This window comes from Coregonus clupeaformis, chromosome 11, assembly GCF_020615455.1.
Source record: "Coregonus clupeaformis isolate EN_2021a chromosome 11, ASM2061545v1, whole genome shotgun sequence".
In the NCBI taxonomy this organism is placed as follows: domain Eukaryota; kingdom Metazoa; phylum Chordata; class Actinopteri; order Salmoniformes; family Salmonidae; genus Coregonus; species Coregonus clupeaformis.
Genome location: NC_059202.1, coordinates 43,960,803 through 43,978,003, shown reverse-complemented (window position 1 = coordinate 43,978,003; position 17,201 = coordinate 43,960,803). Strand labels below are relative to the sequence as shown.

Below are 17,201 nucleotides of genomic sequence, written 5' to 3'. Positions count from 1 at the left end.
CAGACAATCGATCTGAGATCGACTTAAGTTTCAGTCATGGGATTTGTTTTTGCTTTAACCCCAGGAGTTATGAACAGTTGATATTGAAACATAATTACTCTCATGATTTACAAAAATACATTTTATTTTCTGTTTTCAGACCAAGAATTCCAAAGGTTGAAAATGGGGATGGAGACTTTGTTAGCAACAAATTATGAGAAAGTAAGTAAATGTGTCATATTCTAATTTCTTGAAGTTGTACAAAGTGAAGGTATGTTATTAAAGTCCTCTCTATTTGTGTCAGGACCGTCACATAGAGGAGCTGACTGTTCTCCTTGACCAGTACAGGAAGATGAAGGAGGTGATGGCCCTCACTCAAGGTAATACACTCATTGCTTATAAAGACTCCCTCCCAGAGATAATACACACTCACTGCTTTTATACACACTTACTCAGAGGTGATACACACTCACTGATTTCATATACTCAAGCTGAGAGCTTGTATTTTTCAAACAAATAGTTCCAAGAATGTTGAAGATAGTATGCATTGAATACATTCTGAATGTTTGTGTGTGTTTAGTGTCCAGTGAGAAGCTCCTGGTTGGGAGCAGTGAGGAGGAACTGAGTTGGAGTCTGAAGATGAGGGCTCTCACCCATAAAGCTCATTCAGACATCATCCGGTCAGAGGTAAGAGAGCTCTGTCTGCTCCTCCTCTATGGACCACAACACAGTACAACTACAACCCTGCATTTCTCAAGTACTCACCCACTCATACATATGTTCATTGAATAGTACTAACGCTCTGAATAGTAATATACTCCATGCCTCTACTCTCACATACCATGCCGGTGTATTAGCAGACTATTTAGTGTGCATATTCAAAGTGTATAAACTCTTGCTCTAAAGTGTGTCTGTGTGATATCGCCCTACCCAGATGTCTTCTAGAGGATCCTCTCCCCTGTTAGTGTCTCCCTCGTCCTTCCAGAAAGAGCTGGACTCCAGGTAAACAAACAAGCCAGCTGACAACCAATGATTGCACACACATGGAGGAAGAATTCCCCAATGGGCTTGTATTGTTGTTGTTGAAATTAGATGTCCTTGGGAGAGGTTGACCGAACGTGAATAAAAGGCCCTTGTGCCCCTGTACACCCACACACTTGCAAGCACACTCACTCTCACGAACACACACACACACACCCCTTGTGCCCCAGCCGTGCTCCCTCATGTTTGCTGTGTTCTATTGGACCTGTCCCTGTGTCCCAGCTGCCGCAGTATCCAGACCTCCCTGGAGACGTCGATGGTGATGGTCTCCCAGAGTGACGCTGGCTGCTTCTACAACGGAAAATGGCAAGTAGAGCATAGGCTGTATGGGTGTGACAGCCAGGCCCGCTATTTGTTTTGGTTGTCTTTAATTAGGGGCCCACTAAAGTGGCTGTGAGTGACCCTGTCACTGCGATGTCCCCGCCTGGCACAAACAGCCCCCACAGCCCCCCTCTCCTGTAGAGCCCAGCCTGTCACATCACATTACCCACAATCCCCTCCGGGAGGTAGGGCATCCCAAAGACCACAGACTGCTGCCAACCACTGCCAACTCAGAAATCTACTGTGGAGAGGCCAACCCTTAACCCAACTTGAAATACTATAGTGTTGTAGTGCTAGTTTGGTTTCAATTTTGTTTTTCTCAATAGGTCCCAACCACGGATGCTTTCAAGTAGCCTGGAGGAGTTACAAAGCGGATCGTTACCAAAGGTTTCAAGATTTTGCTGTGTTTATTTTATATATTTTTTTGACCAAGTTTTTATTTGTTTTGTTATTTTTTGTTGGGGGGGTTACAGGTACATTATTCATGTAAATGTATTACTTTATAAAACATGTACCTGTAGTACTCAAAAGAAAAACAACAATAAGAAATACATAAGAGTTTAAGTAATAATACATTCAGTATAAACAGGAAAAGAAAACAAAAAAGAAGTGGGCCATCACCCCCAACTTCCCATCCCCCCCAGTGTATATGCTTATTTATATATATATATATATATATACACACATTGCCTTCAGAAAGTATTGATACCCCTTGACTTATTCCACATTTTGTTGTGTTACAGCCTGAATTCAAAATGCATTAAATAGATTTGTTTTCTTAACCATCTACACACAATACCCCATAATGATAGAGTGAAAACATGTTTTTAGAAGTTTTTCCAAATGTATTGAAAATGAAATACATAAATATGTCATTTACATAAGTATTCACACCCCTGAGTCAATACATGTTAGAATCACTTTTGGCTGCGATTACAGCTGTGAGTTTTTCTTGGTAAGTCTCTGAGCTTTTCACACCTGGATTTGCACATCATTATTTTTAAAATTCTTCAACTAGGCCTCTCAGGAACATTCAATGTCGTCTTGGTAAGCAACTCCAGTGTATATGCTGAAAAGTGAATGTATCTCCCAGTGTCTGTTGGAAAGCAGACTGAACCAGGTTTTCCTCTAGGATTTTGCCTGTGCATAGCTCTATTGCATTTATTTTTATCCTAAAAAACTCCCTAGTCCTTGCCGATGACAAGCATACCCATTACATGCTGAAGCCACCACCATGCTTAAAAATATGAAGAGTGGTACTCGGTGATGTGTTGTTTTAGATTTGCCCCAAACATAATGCTTTGTATTCAGGACATAAAGGTCATTTATTTGCCAAATGTTTTGCAGTTTTACTTTAGTGCCTTACACGATGGATGTTTTGGAATATTTTAATTCTGTACAGGCTACCTTCTTTTCACTCTGTCATAGAGGATAGTATTGTGGAGTAACTACAATGTTACTGATCCATCCTCAGTTTTCTCCTATCACAGCCATTAAACTCTATAACTGTTTTAAAGTCACCATTGGCCTCATGGTGAAATCCCTGAGCGGTTTCCTTCCTCTTCGGCAACTGAGTTAGGAAGGATGTCTGTATCTTTGTAGTGACTGGGTGTATTGATACACCATCCAAAGTGTTATTAATTAATTAACTGCTCGGCTGAGGGACCTTACAGATAATTGTATGTGTGGGGTACAGAGATGTTAAACACTTATTGCACACAGAGTGAGGCCATGCAACTTATTATGTGACTTTTAAGCAAGTTTTTACTCCTGAACGTATTTAGGCTTACCATAACAAAGGGGTTGAATACTTATTTACTCAAGACATTTCAGCTTTTCATCATTAATTAATTTGTAAACATTTCTAAAAACATCATTCTACTTTGACATTATGGGGTATTGTGTGTAGGCCAGTGACACAATATCTCAATTTAATCAATTTTAAATTCAGGCTGTAACACAACAAAATGTGGGAAAAGGTGTGTGTATACTTTCTGAAGGCACTGGATACATTCAATGGCAAATTTATTAGGTACACCCATCTAGTACTGGGTCGGAACCCCCTTTGCCTCCAAAATAGCTTGAATTCTTCGGGTCATGGAAACATTTCTCAAGTAGTACCAAGGGACCTAACGTGTGCCAGGAAAACCTTCCCCATGCCATTACACCACCGCCACCAGCCTGTCCCGTTGACACCAGGCAGGATGGGGCCATGGACTCATGCTGCTTATGCCAAATCCTGACACTGCCAATGCATGACACAACAGGAACCGGGATTTGTCGGAACAGGCAATATTTTTCCACTCCTCAATTGTCCAGTGTTGGTGATCGCGTGACAAGGACCGACGAGTTGTGCATTCCGAGATGCCGTTCTACACACCACTGTTGTACTGCACCGCTATTTGCCTGTTTTTGGCCCGTCTGTTAGCTTGCATGATTCCTGCCTTTCTCCTTCGACCTCTCATCAAAAAGCTTTTTTCGCCCACAGGACTGCCGCTGACTGGATGTTTTTTGTTTGTCGTATCATTCTCGGTGAAAAGCCCAGGAGGACAGACGTTTCTGAGATATTGGAACCAGCGCGCTTGGCACCGACGATCATATCATGCTCAAAGTCGATTAGATCACTTGTTTTGCCCATTCCAACGTTCAAGCAAACAGTAACTTAATGCCTCGATGCCTGTCTGCCCGCTTTATTTAGCAAGCCACGGCCTCATGACTCACTGTCTGTAGGAGCGAACCATTTTCGTGTACGGGGTGGTGTACCTAATAAACTGTGTATGTGTATATATATATATATACAGTGCCTTCGGAAAGTATTTAGACCCCTTGCCTTTCTCCACATTTTGTTATGTTACAGCCTAATTAAAAAATTGATTAAATAAAATAAAAAAACTCAGCAATCTACACACAATACCCTATAATGACAAAACGAAAACAGGTTTTTAGAACTTTTTGCAAATGTATTAAAAATAAAAAACAGAAATACCTTATTTACATAAGTATTCAGACCCTTTGCTATGAGACTCAAAGTTTCCATTGATCATTCTTGAGATATTTCTACAACTTGATTGGAGTCCACCTGTGGTAAATTAAATTGATTGGACATGATTTGGAAAGGCACACACCTGTCTAAATAAGGTCCCACAGTTTACAGTGCATGTCAGAGCAAAAAACAAGCCATGAGGTCGAAGGAATTGTCCGTAAAGCTCCGAGACAGGATTGTGTCGAGGCACAGATCTGGGGAAGGGTACCAAAAAATGTCTGCAGCAATGAAGGTTCCCAAGAACACAGTGGCCTCCATCATTCTTAAATGGAAGAAGTTTGGAACCACCAAGACTCTTCCTAGAGCTGGCCACCCAGCCAAACTGAGCAATCAGGGGAGAAGGTCAGGGAGGTGACCAAGAACCCGATGGTCACTCTGACAGAGCTCTAGAGTTCCTCTGTGGAGATGGGAGAACCTTCCAGAAGGACAACCATCTCTGCAGCACCACCAGTCAGGCCTTTATGGTAGAGTGGCCAGACGGAAGCCACTCCTCAGTAAAAGGCACGTGACAGCACGCTTGGAGTTTGACAAAAGGCACCTAAAGACTCTCAGACCATGAGAAACAAGATTCTCTGGTCTGATGAAACCAAGATTGAACTCTTTGGCCTGAATGCCAAGCATCACATCTGGAGGAAACCTGGCACCATCCCTACGGTGAAGCATGGTGGTGGCAGCATCATGCTGTGGGGATGTTTTTTGAGCGGCAGGGACTGGGAGACTAGTCAGGATCGAGACAAAGATGAACGGAGCAAAGTACAGAGAGATCCTTGATGAAAACCTGCTCCAGAGCGCTCAGGTCCTCAGACTGGGGCGAAGGTTCACCTTCCAACAGGACAATGACCCTAAACACACAGCCAAGACAACGCAGGAGTGGCTTCGGGACAAGTCTCTGAATGTCCTTGAGTGGCCCATCCAGAGCCCGGACTTGAACCCGATCTAACATCTCTGGAGAGACCTTAAAATAGCTGTGCAGCAACGCTCCCCATCCAACCTGACAGAGCTTGAGAGGATCTACAGAGAAGAATGGGAGAAACTCCCCAAATACAGGTGTGCCAAGCTTGTAGCGTCAACAAAGTACTGAGTAAAGGGTCTATATCAGGGGTGTCAAACATACGGCCCGCGGGCCGGATCAGGCCCGCAAACGGGTTTAATCCGGCCCGCGAGATGATTTTGAAAAAAATATATATATATATATATATATTTTTTGTAACGTATAAAAATGCGCTGCAATTTTTCAATAAAATAAACTGCTGTTCCAATTGCGTCCACTGGATGGCGCAATAGCAATTGTGTTAAGCAAGCAAACTGTTTATACCGGGGCAGAGCAAGTAGGTCAAGCTCGTGCAGCCAATGAGCTACTTTGTTTTGCCCACGATATTTATTACGGCTTCTACTTTTAACATTATGTGCTTTGGCACCCTCATTGCCCCAATATGTCTCTGTCAAAAAAGAGAAAAGTGGACGCAGAGTGCAGAGTGTTCCAAGAAAAATGGTCATCCTATTTAATCACGGAATTGAATGGGAAAGCTGTATGTTTGGTGTGTTCACAGCATGTTGCAGTGCTGAAAGAATATAACCTTCTGCCGCCACTATGTGAGTCTTCATGCCGACAAATATGACAACTTTCAAGGACAGCGGAGATGAGAGAAGGTGAATGAACTGTTGGCGGGTCTGAAGAAACAGCAGTCTGTGTTTACTCACAGCCGAGACATCAGTGACGCTGCAGTGAAAGCTAGCTACCTCATTGCTAATGAAATCGCAGTGGCTTCAAAACCATTTAGTGAGGGTGAATTTGTAAAAACATGCATGATGAAGGCAGCAGAGATTGTGTGCCCTGAAAAGCACCAGGCTTTTGCAAATATCAGCCTGACAAGAAACACAGTTGCAGACAGGATTTCCGATCTTTCAGTGGATTTGGACAGCCAGTTGAAGCAAAAAGTAAAGTCATTTATTGCGTTTTCGGTTGCAATTGATGAAAGCACGGACATTACAGATGTTGCACAACTGGCCATTTTCATCCGCGGAGTTGATGACACTTTGACCGTCACCGAGGAGTTCGTGGAGTTGGTGCCGATGACAGATACAACGACAGCAGCTGATATTTTTACCGCACTCGTCGGCGCGCTGGACAGGGTCGGAGAGGACTGGTCCCGCGCTGTCAGCCTGGCTACAGATGGTGCGCCCTCAATGATCGGGAAAAAAAGCAGGCGTTGTGACAAAGTTCAGAGAGAAAGTGCAATCTGCAAATGGAGGATGTGATTTTTGACTTTTCACTGTATTTTGCACAAGGAGGCTTTGTGTTGCAAGTCATTAAAGATGGATAACGTCATGAAGGTGGTCATCCAAACTGTTAATTTCATCCGATCCAGAAGCCTGAATCACCGTCAGTTTGACAGCCTTCTCAGAGAGAAAGACCACATCTATGGCCTGCCATACCACACTGAGGTAAGATGGTTAAGCCGAGGTGCTGTGCTGAGGCGTTTCTTTGATTTACGAGAAGAAATTGAACAGTTCATGGAAGAAAAGGGCAAACCAGTGTTAGAATTTCATTCCGCAGAATGGATGCAGGACCTTGCATTTATGGTGGATGTTACAGAGCACCTGAATAACTTGAACAAACAGCTGCAAGGGGCGCAACAAAGTTGTCACGCAGTATTATGACAGCATACGTTCTTTCAAGTTGAAGCTGTCATTGTGGGAGACGCAACTTGCCGGTGGTGATGCAGCTCACTTCCCCTGTCTGAAAAATGTGTGCGACCCAACATGTGGCAGACATGAAGCGGTTCAAAGATAAAATAACGGGACTGTTACGGGAGTTTGAGCAACGCTTTCAGATTTATGTTTATATGTTTTTATGTTGATGTGCTATTGTTTTTAATTGATTTTATTTTATTTGTATATTTAACCTATTCTTGACTCTGTGGTTCTTGCACTTGTTTGGGGAACAGGATTTCATTATTTTTATCTACATTTGTGCCTGAGAAATGACACCCTGATATAGTTCTGTGATCTGTGAAACAGTTCTGTTAATCACTGAGGCATTGTGTGTTCTTTTTCTTTAGAATTTTCAAATAAACTTGACGTGTTTTATGATTAATAGTGATGTTGTGCTTGTACTATTTTGGACACACTGTCCTCAGGCTCCAGCTTTATGTTGTATGTTGATCGTATTAAAACAAAGAAAACAATCTGAAGTTGTTGTTTTTAAGTTATATATACCATGATTTTTCCGGTCCGGCCCACTTGGGAATAGATTTTCCTCCATGTGGCCCCTGAGCTAAAATGAGTTTGACACCCCTGGTCTATATACTTATGTAAATGTTTTATTTCAAATTTTATTTGTAATACATTTGCAAACATTTCTAAAAACCAGTTTTTGCTTTGTCATTATGGGGTATTGTGTGTAGATTGATGAGGGGAAAAAAACGATTTAATCAATTTTAGATTAAGGCTGTAACATAACATAATGTGGATAAAGTCAAGGGGTCTGAATACTTTTCCAAATGCACTGTATATATTGTTTGTATGTATGTGTTGGGCTTTATGGATTGATTATTTGTATGTGTTGGGCTGAGATGATTCTGTACAGAGTCAGGTATAATTGTGCAGGCCTCAATTGTTCCTTGACTACCACCATTCAGTCTTGCTATCGATAATTCTAATGTTATAACTTCAAATAGTAACTGTATCCACGAATTGGGAGAGAGTGAGGTGATTGCCGTCTAAGAGCATTATCTTTTTTTGCGGCAGTGCTGCCTGCAAGCAGTAATCGTCTCTGATTGATTGAGAGATTCAAGGAGCTATCATTGTTAAGTAACATAATAGATGCAAAGCATTGAATATTTACATGCATGCACTTCTAAGTGAATTTAGTCACTTTGCCCCAGAAGCATTTAACTGCAAGGCACTCCCACATCATATGAAGAAATGGGCCTACCGGATTTGGTGTTAAATACAGTCTGTGAACAAACTTAAAATGTATAAATTAATGGTTCGGATTACGGGATACCAAGGTCATATTTTTCCATATTCTGTTCCAGTTAAAGGGTTGTTCAGATTCAATTAGATCTGTGGACCATACTTTTTTAATGGCTAGGTCAGAATATGAGCTTTCCAAAAGTGGATTTTCTGTGTTTTGATTTAACTTTAAGATTACAATATATCCATCTTAGACATACAGCATGTGCTTCATTTGTAATTGACCAAACACATTAGAAACGTTATGCGTGCTCTAACAACAATACATAACCAATTAGCTTCTGATGACTGTTAACCTAACAAAAACAGCTAAACACATACATGTATTCTCAGACTCTTGTTGTTGAGTTGATAATGTTAATACATTACTATACTAACAGTGTATGTGTTCTCTTCGTTACATGCACGGTCACCCCTCCTGTAGCATGTAGTGGTGGGTCAACCAGTTGAACCGGTTTCAGAGGTATTTTCCACTGCATGATCTCACCACCACTAACCCTTAACCTCTCACAAGCTGACTTTATCCTATCTGACCTGAACAGAACCAAGGGTTCAGCTGAAACTGTCAAATGTAGTAGCGATCATAGTCTAGATGGCCCTAAGGCTTTTGAAATTGGCCTTTTGTCTGTTGTCTCATGAACACTTTTGACTCCAATGGCAGTCCAATCGAATTAACAATGATATTGTCATGAAAGGACAAAATATAAATCTGATTCTCAAATTCTGTTCTGTAATTTAGCAGCATTTCAACTGAAATCAAATGTCAACAGATGCCATTTAATTCCATTTTGAATAGACTCGTGACTTGCCTGTAACCATGCCCACCCTCCCCCACAGAGTCAGCACATGGAAATGAACAAATATCAGACCCTACCAGGGAAGCTATCTCGACCTGACATGAATGGGGATCGAGAGCAGTACTTTACACCAGACCAGCTGTCCCCTGACGATAGTGAGGACAGTGAGTTTAACCTAAGTAAGTCGCATCTTAAAACACTGCTCCTTGTCGTTTTTATCAAACAGCCTACTGGAACGTTGCAAACAACAAATAACAACAAAACCTTCCTTGGTTGTATATTATAAATCAATAACTACACTTCTATGGCTTGTTGTAACATTTACATTTACATTTTAGTCATTTAGCAGACGCTCTTATCCAGAGCGACTTACAGTTAGTGAGTGCATACATTTTTTCCCCAGTACTGCTCCACTCTTCTCTCACAATGTGGTTGGTTTGCATGGGGTGGCTATCGTCTGCATTCTCGCTCACTCTGTACTAATCTTCCTCTTGGTTTGCTGCTGTACTGTTTCTCCTGTCCTCTTTTTTGCTTTGCGTGGCTTTCTGCTTGTGTTATGGCTGAAGACCGCTGCAGGAGTGCCAGTGCTCCAGCTTTAGGTACCGTACTACTACTCACAGACGGAAGGCCCATGCATGTCAAAGCACCAGGCCCCTGTTTTCACTATGGATTAAAGTTGTGACTTAAAGTTGATAACTCCAGCCTGTGCTGGAGGGAGTAAGACCCTCAGTGAGTCAAAGAGAGGTGTCTCAGATTATGCCTGGCTCTTTTTTCTCACATCAGTGATTGGTGTTGCAGTGCACAAAGCTTACATTAACCTCAAAAGCAGGGTTACTTAGGCGATGTCACGTGAGGCGACGGTTGTGTGCACAGGGATAGACCATGGCTGATCTGGCTTAAACATACACTGTAAACAAATATAGATGCAACTTGACATCCCATTCGCCTCAGACCATAATTTAATTTCAGCGTATTAAACATGTTTATTAAATATGCAAAAAACGAATTTGTCTTCAAAGATTTTTATTGGCATCCATTAAGACAACATTTACATTTTGTGTGTAATTTAGCTGAAAATGCTGGAGCTCACTAACAATGTTAATGCTTTCCTGTTTCACTATTCGCTTGGCTAACCTTTGGCACAGCAGGATCTTGTGGAAAGCGTGATCTATTTGAAATGGGTGGGTCCTGCATGGATAATAGCTCAACTTTAGGCCCTAAAGAATTGAAGAAATACAGTGTTTCTTAAGCTTTGCATGACATACTTTAATTAATAGAACAATGACTTAAATGATGAAAACAGTTTTAAATAGATTACAGTACTTACTAAAACTCCATATCCTGCTCTTATAGGAAAGTCGGAGAGACTGGATGAGTCCACACTGTCGGACTTGTCTCCCCTGTCGTCTGGAATGGACTCAGGACAGCAGTCCCCTGTCTCTCCAGAGAACAAGAAGAACCACCGAGGCATCAAGAAGCTCTGGGGGAAGTGAGTATCTGTACAGCAGACACACACACACGAAGGGCACACTGCTGAAGATCTCTTTAGAGATATTTATTCAGAGGCTATTGGTATAAATGGAAGATGATCTGATATTAGTCATCCTGGGTAGAGGAGGTGGCCTAGCAAAGGTACTGCATAATTCTAAGTGAATGACTAATGATGTATTCTATCTTCTCTACCCTAGGATAAGGAAGACCCAGTCTGGCAGCCTGCAGGGAGAGGACCTTGAGCCTGGAGAGTTTAAGAGGGGGGGACTGAGAGCCACCGCCGGCCCTCGCCTGGCCCAAGCCGGAGAGACATTGACCTCTGTGCAGTATGGAATGGACACTATCATAAAATACATAAAATACAGTGTATTATCTTAAGCATGTGCATGTGACCGAGAATATACCAAAAAAAGCCAATGTATTAATTAAATGAGCAGGAATTAAAAAATATTCCAGTCTTGATGATCCAATCAATTGTCTGTCCTCTCCTGCAGGGATCTGAAGACGCCCTTCTCCAAGTGGACTCCAGAGCAGGTGTGTTGCTGGCTAGAGGAGTATGGGCTGGGCCAGTATGTGATTCTGGCCCGACACTGGGCCAACAGCGGGCAAACTCTCCTCTCTGCCTCACCACAGGATTTAGAGAAGGTACACACTGTACAGTCACAAAAATGACTCTCCTAACATATGTTGGTTCCCAGAATGCTGTTGGCAGGTTCTTTATAAATAAGCAAAGGAGATCCTTCAGGGAACGTTCTGTGTTAGCTGGGTGTTCCTCTAACAACACACTGTATAATCCCCATCAGTATGGCTGTCAAAGCAATGTTTAGCTCGTCCCCTTCAATCATTCTACCTGTCCAGTCATTGCATCGTTCTCATCACCATTTAGTTCTACCTGTCTAGTTCTCAAGATGCCATTTCGTTCCGTCTTTCACATCATCATGTTGCTCAACCTTTGTTGTTGTTTTCAGCTAGTTTGGAGCTATGTTTCAGATGTAGCTTGGGTTTTGCTTTTTTTTTTGCATTTGACAGGTTCCCGGACCAAATGTCATATCAATATATGTAGGCCGTTCTCAAACTGGCAGGGCAAACTAATTTGTTTGAATCTTGATCACAATTGTGAAATAGTGTGCCAAGTGATGCCAAATCCAGTTATTAAAACTGTCATTTGCAGCACTCATTTTGGAGTAAGTATTGTGTTCATAACCTGGATTAATCTTAATCATGTAATCAGGAGATGGGGATTAAGAATCCACTGCACAGAAAGAAGCTGCAGTTGGCCCTCAAGTCGTTCAGCACCAAACTGCCAGAGAAATCCTCTGAACTGGATCACATCTGGGTCACACGTATGTAGGACACAGTAGAGGCCATCAACATATTCACTCAACATTCAGCTAAATTCTGTGTAATCAATCCAGTATAATTGGTTATGTGGTTTGTCCTCAAAGGTTGGCTTGATGACATTGGTTTACCTCAGTACAAGGATCAGTTTAACGAGGGAAGGGTGGACGGCAGAATGCTTCAGTACTTGACAGTGGTAAGTACATCCATTGGTTTTCATCGTAGTCTTACTAGTTTTTGTCTCAGCTACTGTATATAATTCACAAGGCTTTCAGGTCTCCCTCGAAAAAATTAACATCTCAAGGGACTTCCTACACTCTTAGAAAAAAGGGTTTGAAAAGGTTTCTTCAACTGTCCCCATAAGAGAACCCTTTTTGGTTCCAGATATAACCCTTTTTGGTTCCAGGTAGAACTAATTTTGGGTTCCATGTAGAACCCTCTGGAGAAAGGGTTCAACATGGAACCCAATAGGGTTCTACCTGGAACCTTAAAGCGTTCTTCAAAGGGTTATCCTACGGAGACAACCGAAGAACCCTTTTAGCTTCTAGATATCACCTTTTTTTCTAGGAGTGTAGTTAAATACAATCCAAAAAAAAGAAACCTGCACAACATATTTGATTGGCTTCCTTCAGAACAACCTCTTGTTCCTGAAAGTGACCAGTCAGCTCCATCACCTCAGTGTGAAGTGTGCTATCCACGTCCTCCACGTCAACAAATTCAACCCCAACTGCCTGAAGAGAAGACCTGGGGATGAGGTGAGACACGTGTATGTGCACATTTGTAGGAGTTTTTCCATTTACACACGTATGTAGTTGTGTTTGCTAATACATGTGTTATTTCCTACTAGAACAAGACTTCTCCCTCGGAGGTGGTTCAGTGGTCTAACCACAGGGTGATGGAGTGGCTTCGCTCGGTGGACCTGGCGGAGTACGCTCCCAACCTGAGAGGCAGCGGGGTGCACGGGGGCCTTATCGTAAGTACACGGGCCACATGACTGAATCAGCACCTTCTTATACCTTTCTACTGCATTTCAGCTCTGCTCAGGTCGTTATCGTGACAAATATGTCCATAATGGGACACGTATGGTTACATACAATTCCTAAGAGACTCATTTACATTTTAGTCATTTAGCAGACGCTCTTATCCAGAGCGACTTACAGTTATTGAGTGCATACACTAATCTTTTTTATTATTATTTGTAATTTTTTTCATACTGGCCCCCCATGGGAATCGAACCCACAACCCTGGCGTTGCAAACGCCATGCTCTACCAACTGAGCTACATCCCTGCCGGCCATTCCCTCCCCTACCCTGGACCAATTGTGCGCCGCCCCATGGGTCTCCTGGTCACGGCCAGCTAGCACTGCGATGCAGTGCCTTAGACCACTGCGCCACTCGGGAGACTCTCCCTAAAGAAAAGTTTATTTTTTAGTGAATAATTTCCACTAATTGATCTTTTGACCAATCACATCAGATATTTTCACAACGAGATCTTTTTTTAAAGCTGATCTGATTGTTTAAAATAATAATTAGTGAAAAAAAGATCAGAATTGAGCTGCCCGTGTAGACGCAGCCTATTTTTCCAATTCAGTCCATCCCAACTTTCTGTGTAATCGCCTGTATGTAGGCAGGTTAGAATTTTTCCTCATAAATCTTGTTCTGGAGGCAGCACTGCAGAGTGGTCACTACCTGGCACAGCCACAAAGTCATACAATCTGATTTTAAACCTAAACCTAACCATAACCTTAAAGCTGCAATATGTAACCTTTTGGGCAACCTGACCAAATTCACATAGAAATGTGAGTTATAGATCTGTCATTCTCATTGAAAACAAGTCTAAGAAGCGGTAGATCTGTTCTATATGTGCTATTTCTATGCTTCCTCTGCTTAAGTTTTCTTTTTGCATCTTTTAGTTTCGGTTTTGAACACCAGCTTCAAACAGCTGAAAATACAATATTTTTGGTTATTGAAACGATATTTCACAGCGGTTTAGATTGACACCTGTGGTGTAGAGAATCATTGTACAAACTCATTCCACTGAGGGTTGAGTGTCTGCAGGTTTTCGCTCCTCCCTTGTCCTTGATTGATGAATTAAGGTCACTAATTAGTGAGGAACTCCACACACCTAGTTGTCTCGGGCGTAATTGAAAGGAAAAAACTAAAACCTGCAGACACTAGGCCCTCCATGGAATGAGTTTGACACCCCTGCACTATACTTGCTTGTTTTGTCACATAAACTGACATTAGGCGAACTATTACAATTTTAGCAACCAGGAAATGGGTGCACTATTTCTGCATAGTGCATCTTTAAATGAAGACCAAAAGGCACATTTTTGTTTTCATGAATTTTTACAGTATAGCCAATTTTGACTTTGCAGCTGGCCCATCTAGCGGAAATTCTGCCTCCACGGCAAGATTCATGACAATAAACGTCAACCAACCTGTGGTGGAAATTCTAATCAAGTGAGAGACACTTTGTCATTTCCTCAAACAATCAATCTTTATTTGATATCGATTCATTATTGCAATAATGGAGCTGGTCAACGACCACCCGTTAGGTGATCGTTGAGAGGCCAACAAACAGGAAATGCTGACGTCTTATATAGTGGACCTAAAAATGCTTAGTCATGGCTGGTTCCACCCCTCCCCGGCAGCTCAGGGCATCATAAGCTACCTTGTTTTCTTCTTGTGGCTATGTATATCGGGTCATAGCACACAAACAAATGATAACGTTAGTTCCGTTACTCCTCTGTTCAAGCCAGCCTCTGTCCACCTCATATCTCCACACAGCTGTGCCCTTGAAAGATATGAGAAGAAACAGGACGGGCTGAGACACTGTGGGCACTCTCAGAGGGTCTTTGTCTTGACCGTGTGACTAAGTTGAACAGAGTCAGAGTGGAAAAATACCAGCTCCTTCTTACAAGACCTTCAAACAGACAGTTGGAAATGTACAGGTTTAAGGCTCATACAGCGCATGTGCATAACAAAAGTTGTAATTTTGCCACGACAATATTCCTCTTAATCTTCTCTAATGACCCCCCAGATTCTAGAGCCTCGTTTTAACTCAGACACCCTGGCCATGCTGCTGAACATCCCCCCTCAGAAGACCCTGCTGCGACGCCACCTGGCCACAAACTTCAACATGCTGGTGGGCTCCCTGGCTCAGCAGGAGAAGAGGGAGTTCATGGAGTCGTCGGGCTACGCTCCCCTCAGCACCACAGCCAAAGTCAGGGTAAGAGATGACAGCACTGTACTGTAGTAAGCCCAGGGCTGAACCACCACCCTGTTAGCAGACCTTGTTTTTGTTCTTTCTTTGTCCCTCTCCCTCCTCTCTCCTTCTCCTCTTTCCTTACTCTCTAATCCTCCTCTCTCCTCTTTCTCTCTCTCTCGTTCTTTTCCTCTCCCTATCCCCCTCCCTTTCCCCTCTCTTTCAGGTGACAGACACCTCTCTATTTCCCCTCCCACTCTCTTTCCCTCTCCCCTCTACTCTCTCTCTCTCTTTAGTGTGACACCTCAGACCTGGCTAAGCTCTAAGACCAGGGCTTTTCCACCTAGCAGCTTTTTGTGCAGCAGGCTTTTGTAGCACCACGTATCTCTAGCACACACCTTTTTGCTAAGGCTAGTAGAAAATGTGCTGAGGAAAAATGTAGCGATAGCATAATGTACTTAGTCAGCACGATTAGGCTTATAGGAACCATTTATAGCAGCACAGTCCATTTGTACGCTGTTTAGAAAATGTTTAGAAAATGATGGTTAAAGGGATAGAATAGATATGATACACAGCTTTATCTCAGTCTGTTCATAAAGCATGTGCTCCCGTTCAGCCAAAGAAGTTGGGCTTCTCAAACTTCGGCCACCTGAGGAAGAAGAGGTGTGACGACTCGACTGACTACATCTGCCCCCTGGAGGCGGCCCAGGCCCAGGCTCAGCTCCAGGCGGTGGTGAACGGGGCCCACCGGCCCTACTCCGGCTTCAGGGGCCTCAGCCCCATCCTGGACAGAGACCCAGACAGACGAGAGCAGGTGGGGCCATACAGCTGATGATGTCACACTACTGTATCTACCTACCCATCACCACTCAGCTTGCAGCTATTAACCCCACCTCCTCCTGCCATGCCCATCCAACGCTACCCACAACCCACCCCAGCACACCCACCTCCACACCCCTCACATGCCATCATCTAACACCCAACAACCAACCCTAGCCTTGGGCATGAGCTGCATCTGAATACTTAGGCTGTGTTTACACAGGCAGCCCAATTCTGATCTTTCTTCCACTAATTGGTCTTTTGATCACATCAGATCTTTTTCAGAGCATCGGTTTTTCTGCATTGGTTATCCAAGTATACCTCTTTACCTGTTCAATTGTAATTTGACTGAGGTTGTCATTCTGACTGTTGTAAATCCCACATCTCAATATATTGCACTTTGAATGAGGGTGTCATTCTGACTGTTGTAAATCCCACATCTCAATATATTGCACTAACATGCCTAGGATATTACATCCAAATTACAACACAGTACATGGGATCATAACACACATCATCAATACAGGGACATAATTAATACACAAATATCATGATATTATCATAAGGTGCCAGATTACATTTAAACCAAGTATTTTTTCTGCATATCTAAGCATACCTCTTGAGCTGTCTGTATCTTCCTGACTGGCAGTTATTTTTTTTAAATGAATTAAATATGCATCTCTGCTAAAATCTGGGTAAAATATTGAAAGGAATGTGACTCTTATTCAGTACATTTAGTAATTGCTTGCGCTTCTAAAATATAGCAACCTTGCCAGCAGGCATGCCATCTAAGATAGTTGGACAAGCTACTCTAACTTGATTGATAGCCCGAAATGGCTTGGTAGCTAGTTATGAGGTTGGGAGATTGGGAACCAACTTCATAAAATTGCTAGGTGGGTAGGATTACAGAGAACTATTTGCCTGGTCCAGTCAGTGTGCCCCCTCTGCAAAATACTGCTGAGAGATCATTTTATAAATAATTACGATAAAAAATGTGTGATTTTTTTTTTTTACAGGACAAATCTGAGGGGGCATGTGCCCTTGTGCCCCCTATGGGCATGACACTTCTGATATTATCACATCAGCCCTTTAATGCATTAAGATTATGCCACTGACGTAAAGAACATTATGCATCATTTTAATGATCATTTTAACACAAGCATATTTGAGATTCACCTAATGGTATT

General features: G+C 42.5%; 1 protein-coding gene across 1 annotated transcript in view; it reads left to right on the top strand.

Moving 5' to 3' along the window:
• The window catches only part of LOC121576916 (liprin-beta-2-like), a 133,765-nt gene that overhangs the window by 114,129 nt on the left and 2,435 nt on the right, over nucleotides 1-17,201 (top strand). The window contains exons 12-30 of the mRNA XM_041890507.2: nucleotides 140-201; nucleotides 284-359; nucleotides 560-666; nucleotides 914-981; nucleotides 1,243-1,326; nucleotides 1,668-1,728; nucleotides 8,787-8,825; nucleotides 9,200-9,338; nucleotides 9,726-9,758; nucleotides 10,305-10,340; nucleotides 10,513-10,648; nucleotides 10,848-10,976; nucleotides 11,145-11,295; nucleotides 11,882-11,993; nucleotides 12,096-12,184; nucleotides 12,621-12,743; nucleotides 12,836-12,961; nucleotides 15,031-15,219; nucleotides 15,812-16,009. Of these exons, the coding sequence (XP_041746441.1) occupies nucleotides 140-201; nucleotides 284-359; nucleotides 560-666; nucleotides 914-981; nucleotides 1,243-1,326; nucleotides 1,668-1,728; nucleotides 8,787-8,825; nucleotides 9,200-9,338; nucleotides 9,726-9,758; nucleotides 10,305-10,340; nucleotides 10,513-10,648; nucleotides 10,848-10,976; nucleotides 11,145-11,295; nucleotides 11,882-11,993; nucleotides 12,096-12,184; nucleotides 12,621-12,743; nucleotides 12,836-12,961; nucleotides 15,031-15,219; nucleotides 15,812-16,009 (1,958 nt within the window). The remainder of the gene's footprint in view (nucleotides 1-139; nucleotides 202-283; nucleotides 360-559; nucleotides 667-913; nucleotides 982-1,242; nucleotides 1,327-1,667; nucleotides 1,729-8,786; nucleotides 8,826-9,199; nucleotides 9,339-9,725; nucleotides 9,759-10,304; nucleotides 10,341-10,512; nucleotides 10,649-10,847; nucleotides 10,977-11,144; nucleotides 11,296-11,881; nucleotides 11,994-12,095; nucleotides 12,185-12,620; nucleotides 12,744-12,835; nucleotides 12,962-15,030; nucleotides 15,220-15,811; nucleotides 16,010-17,201) is intronic.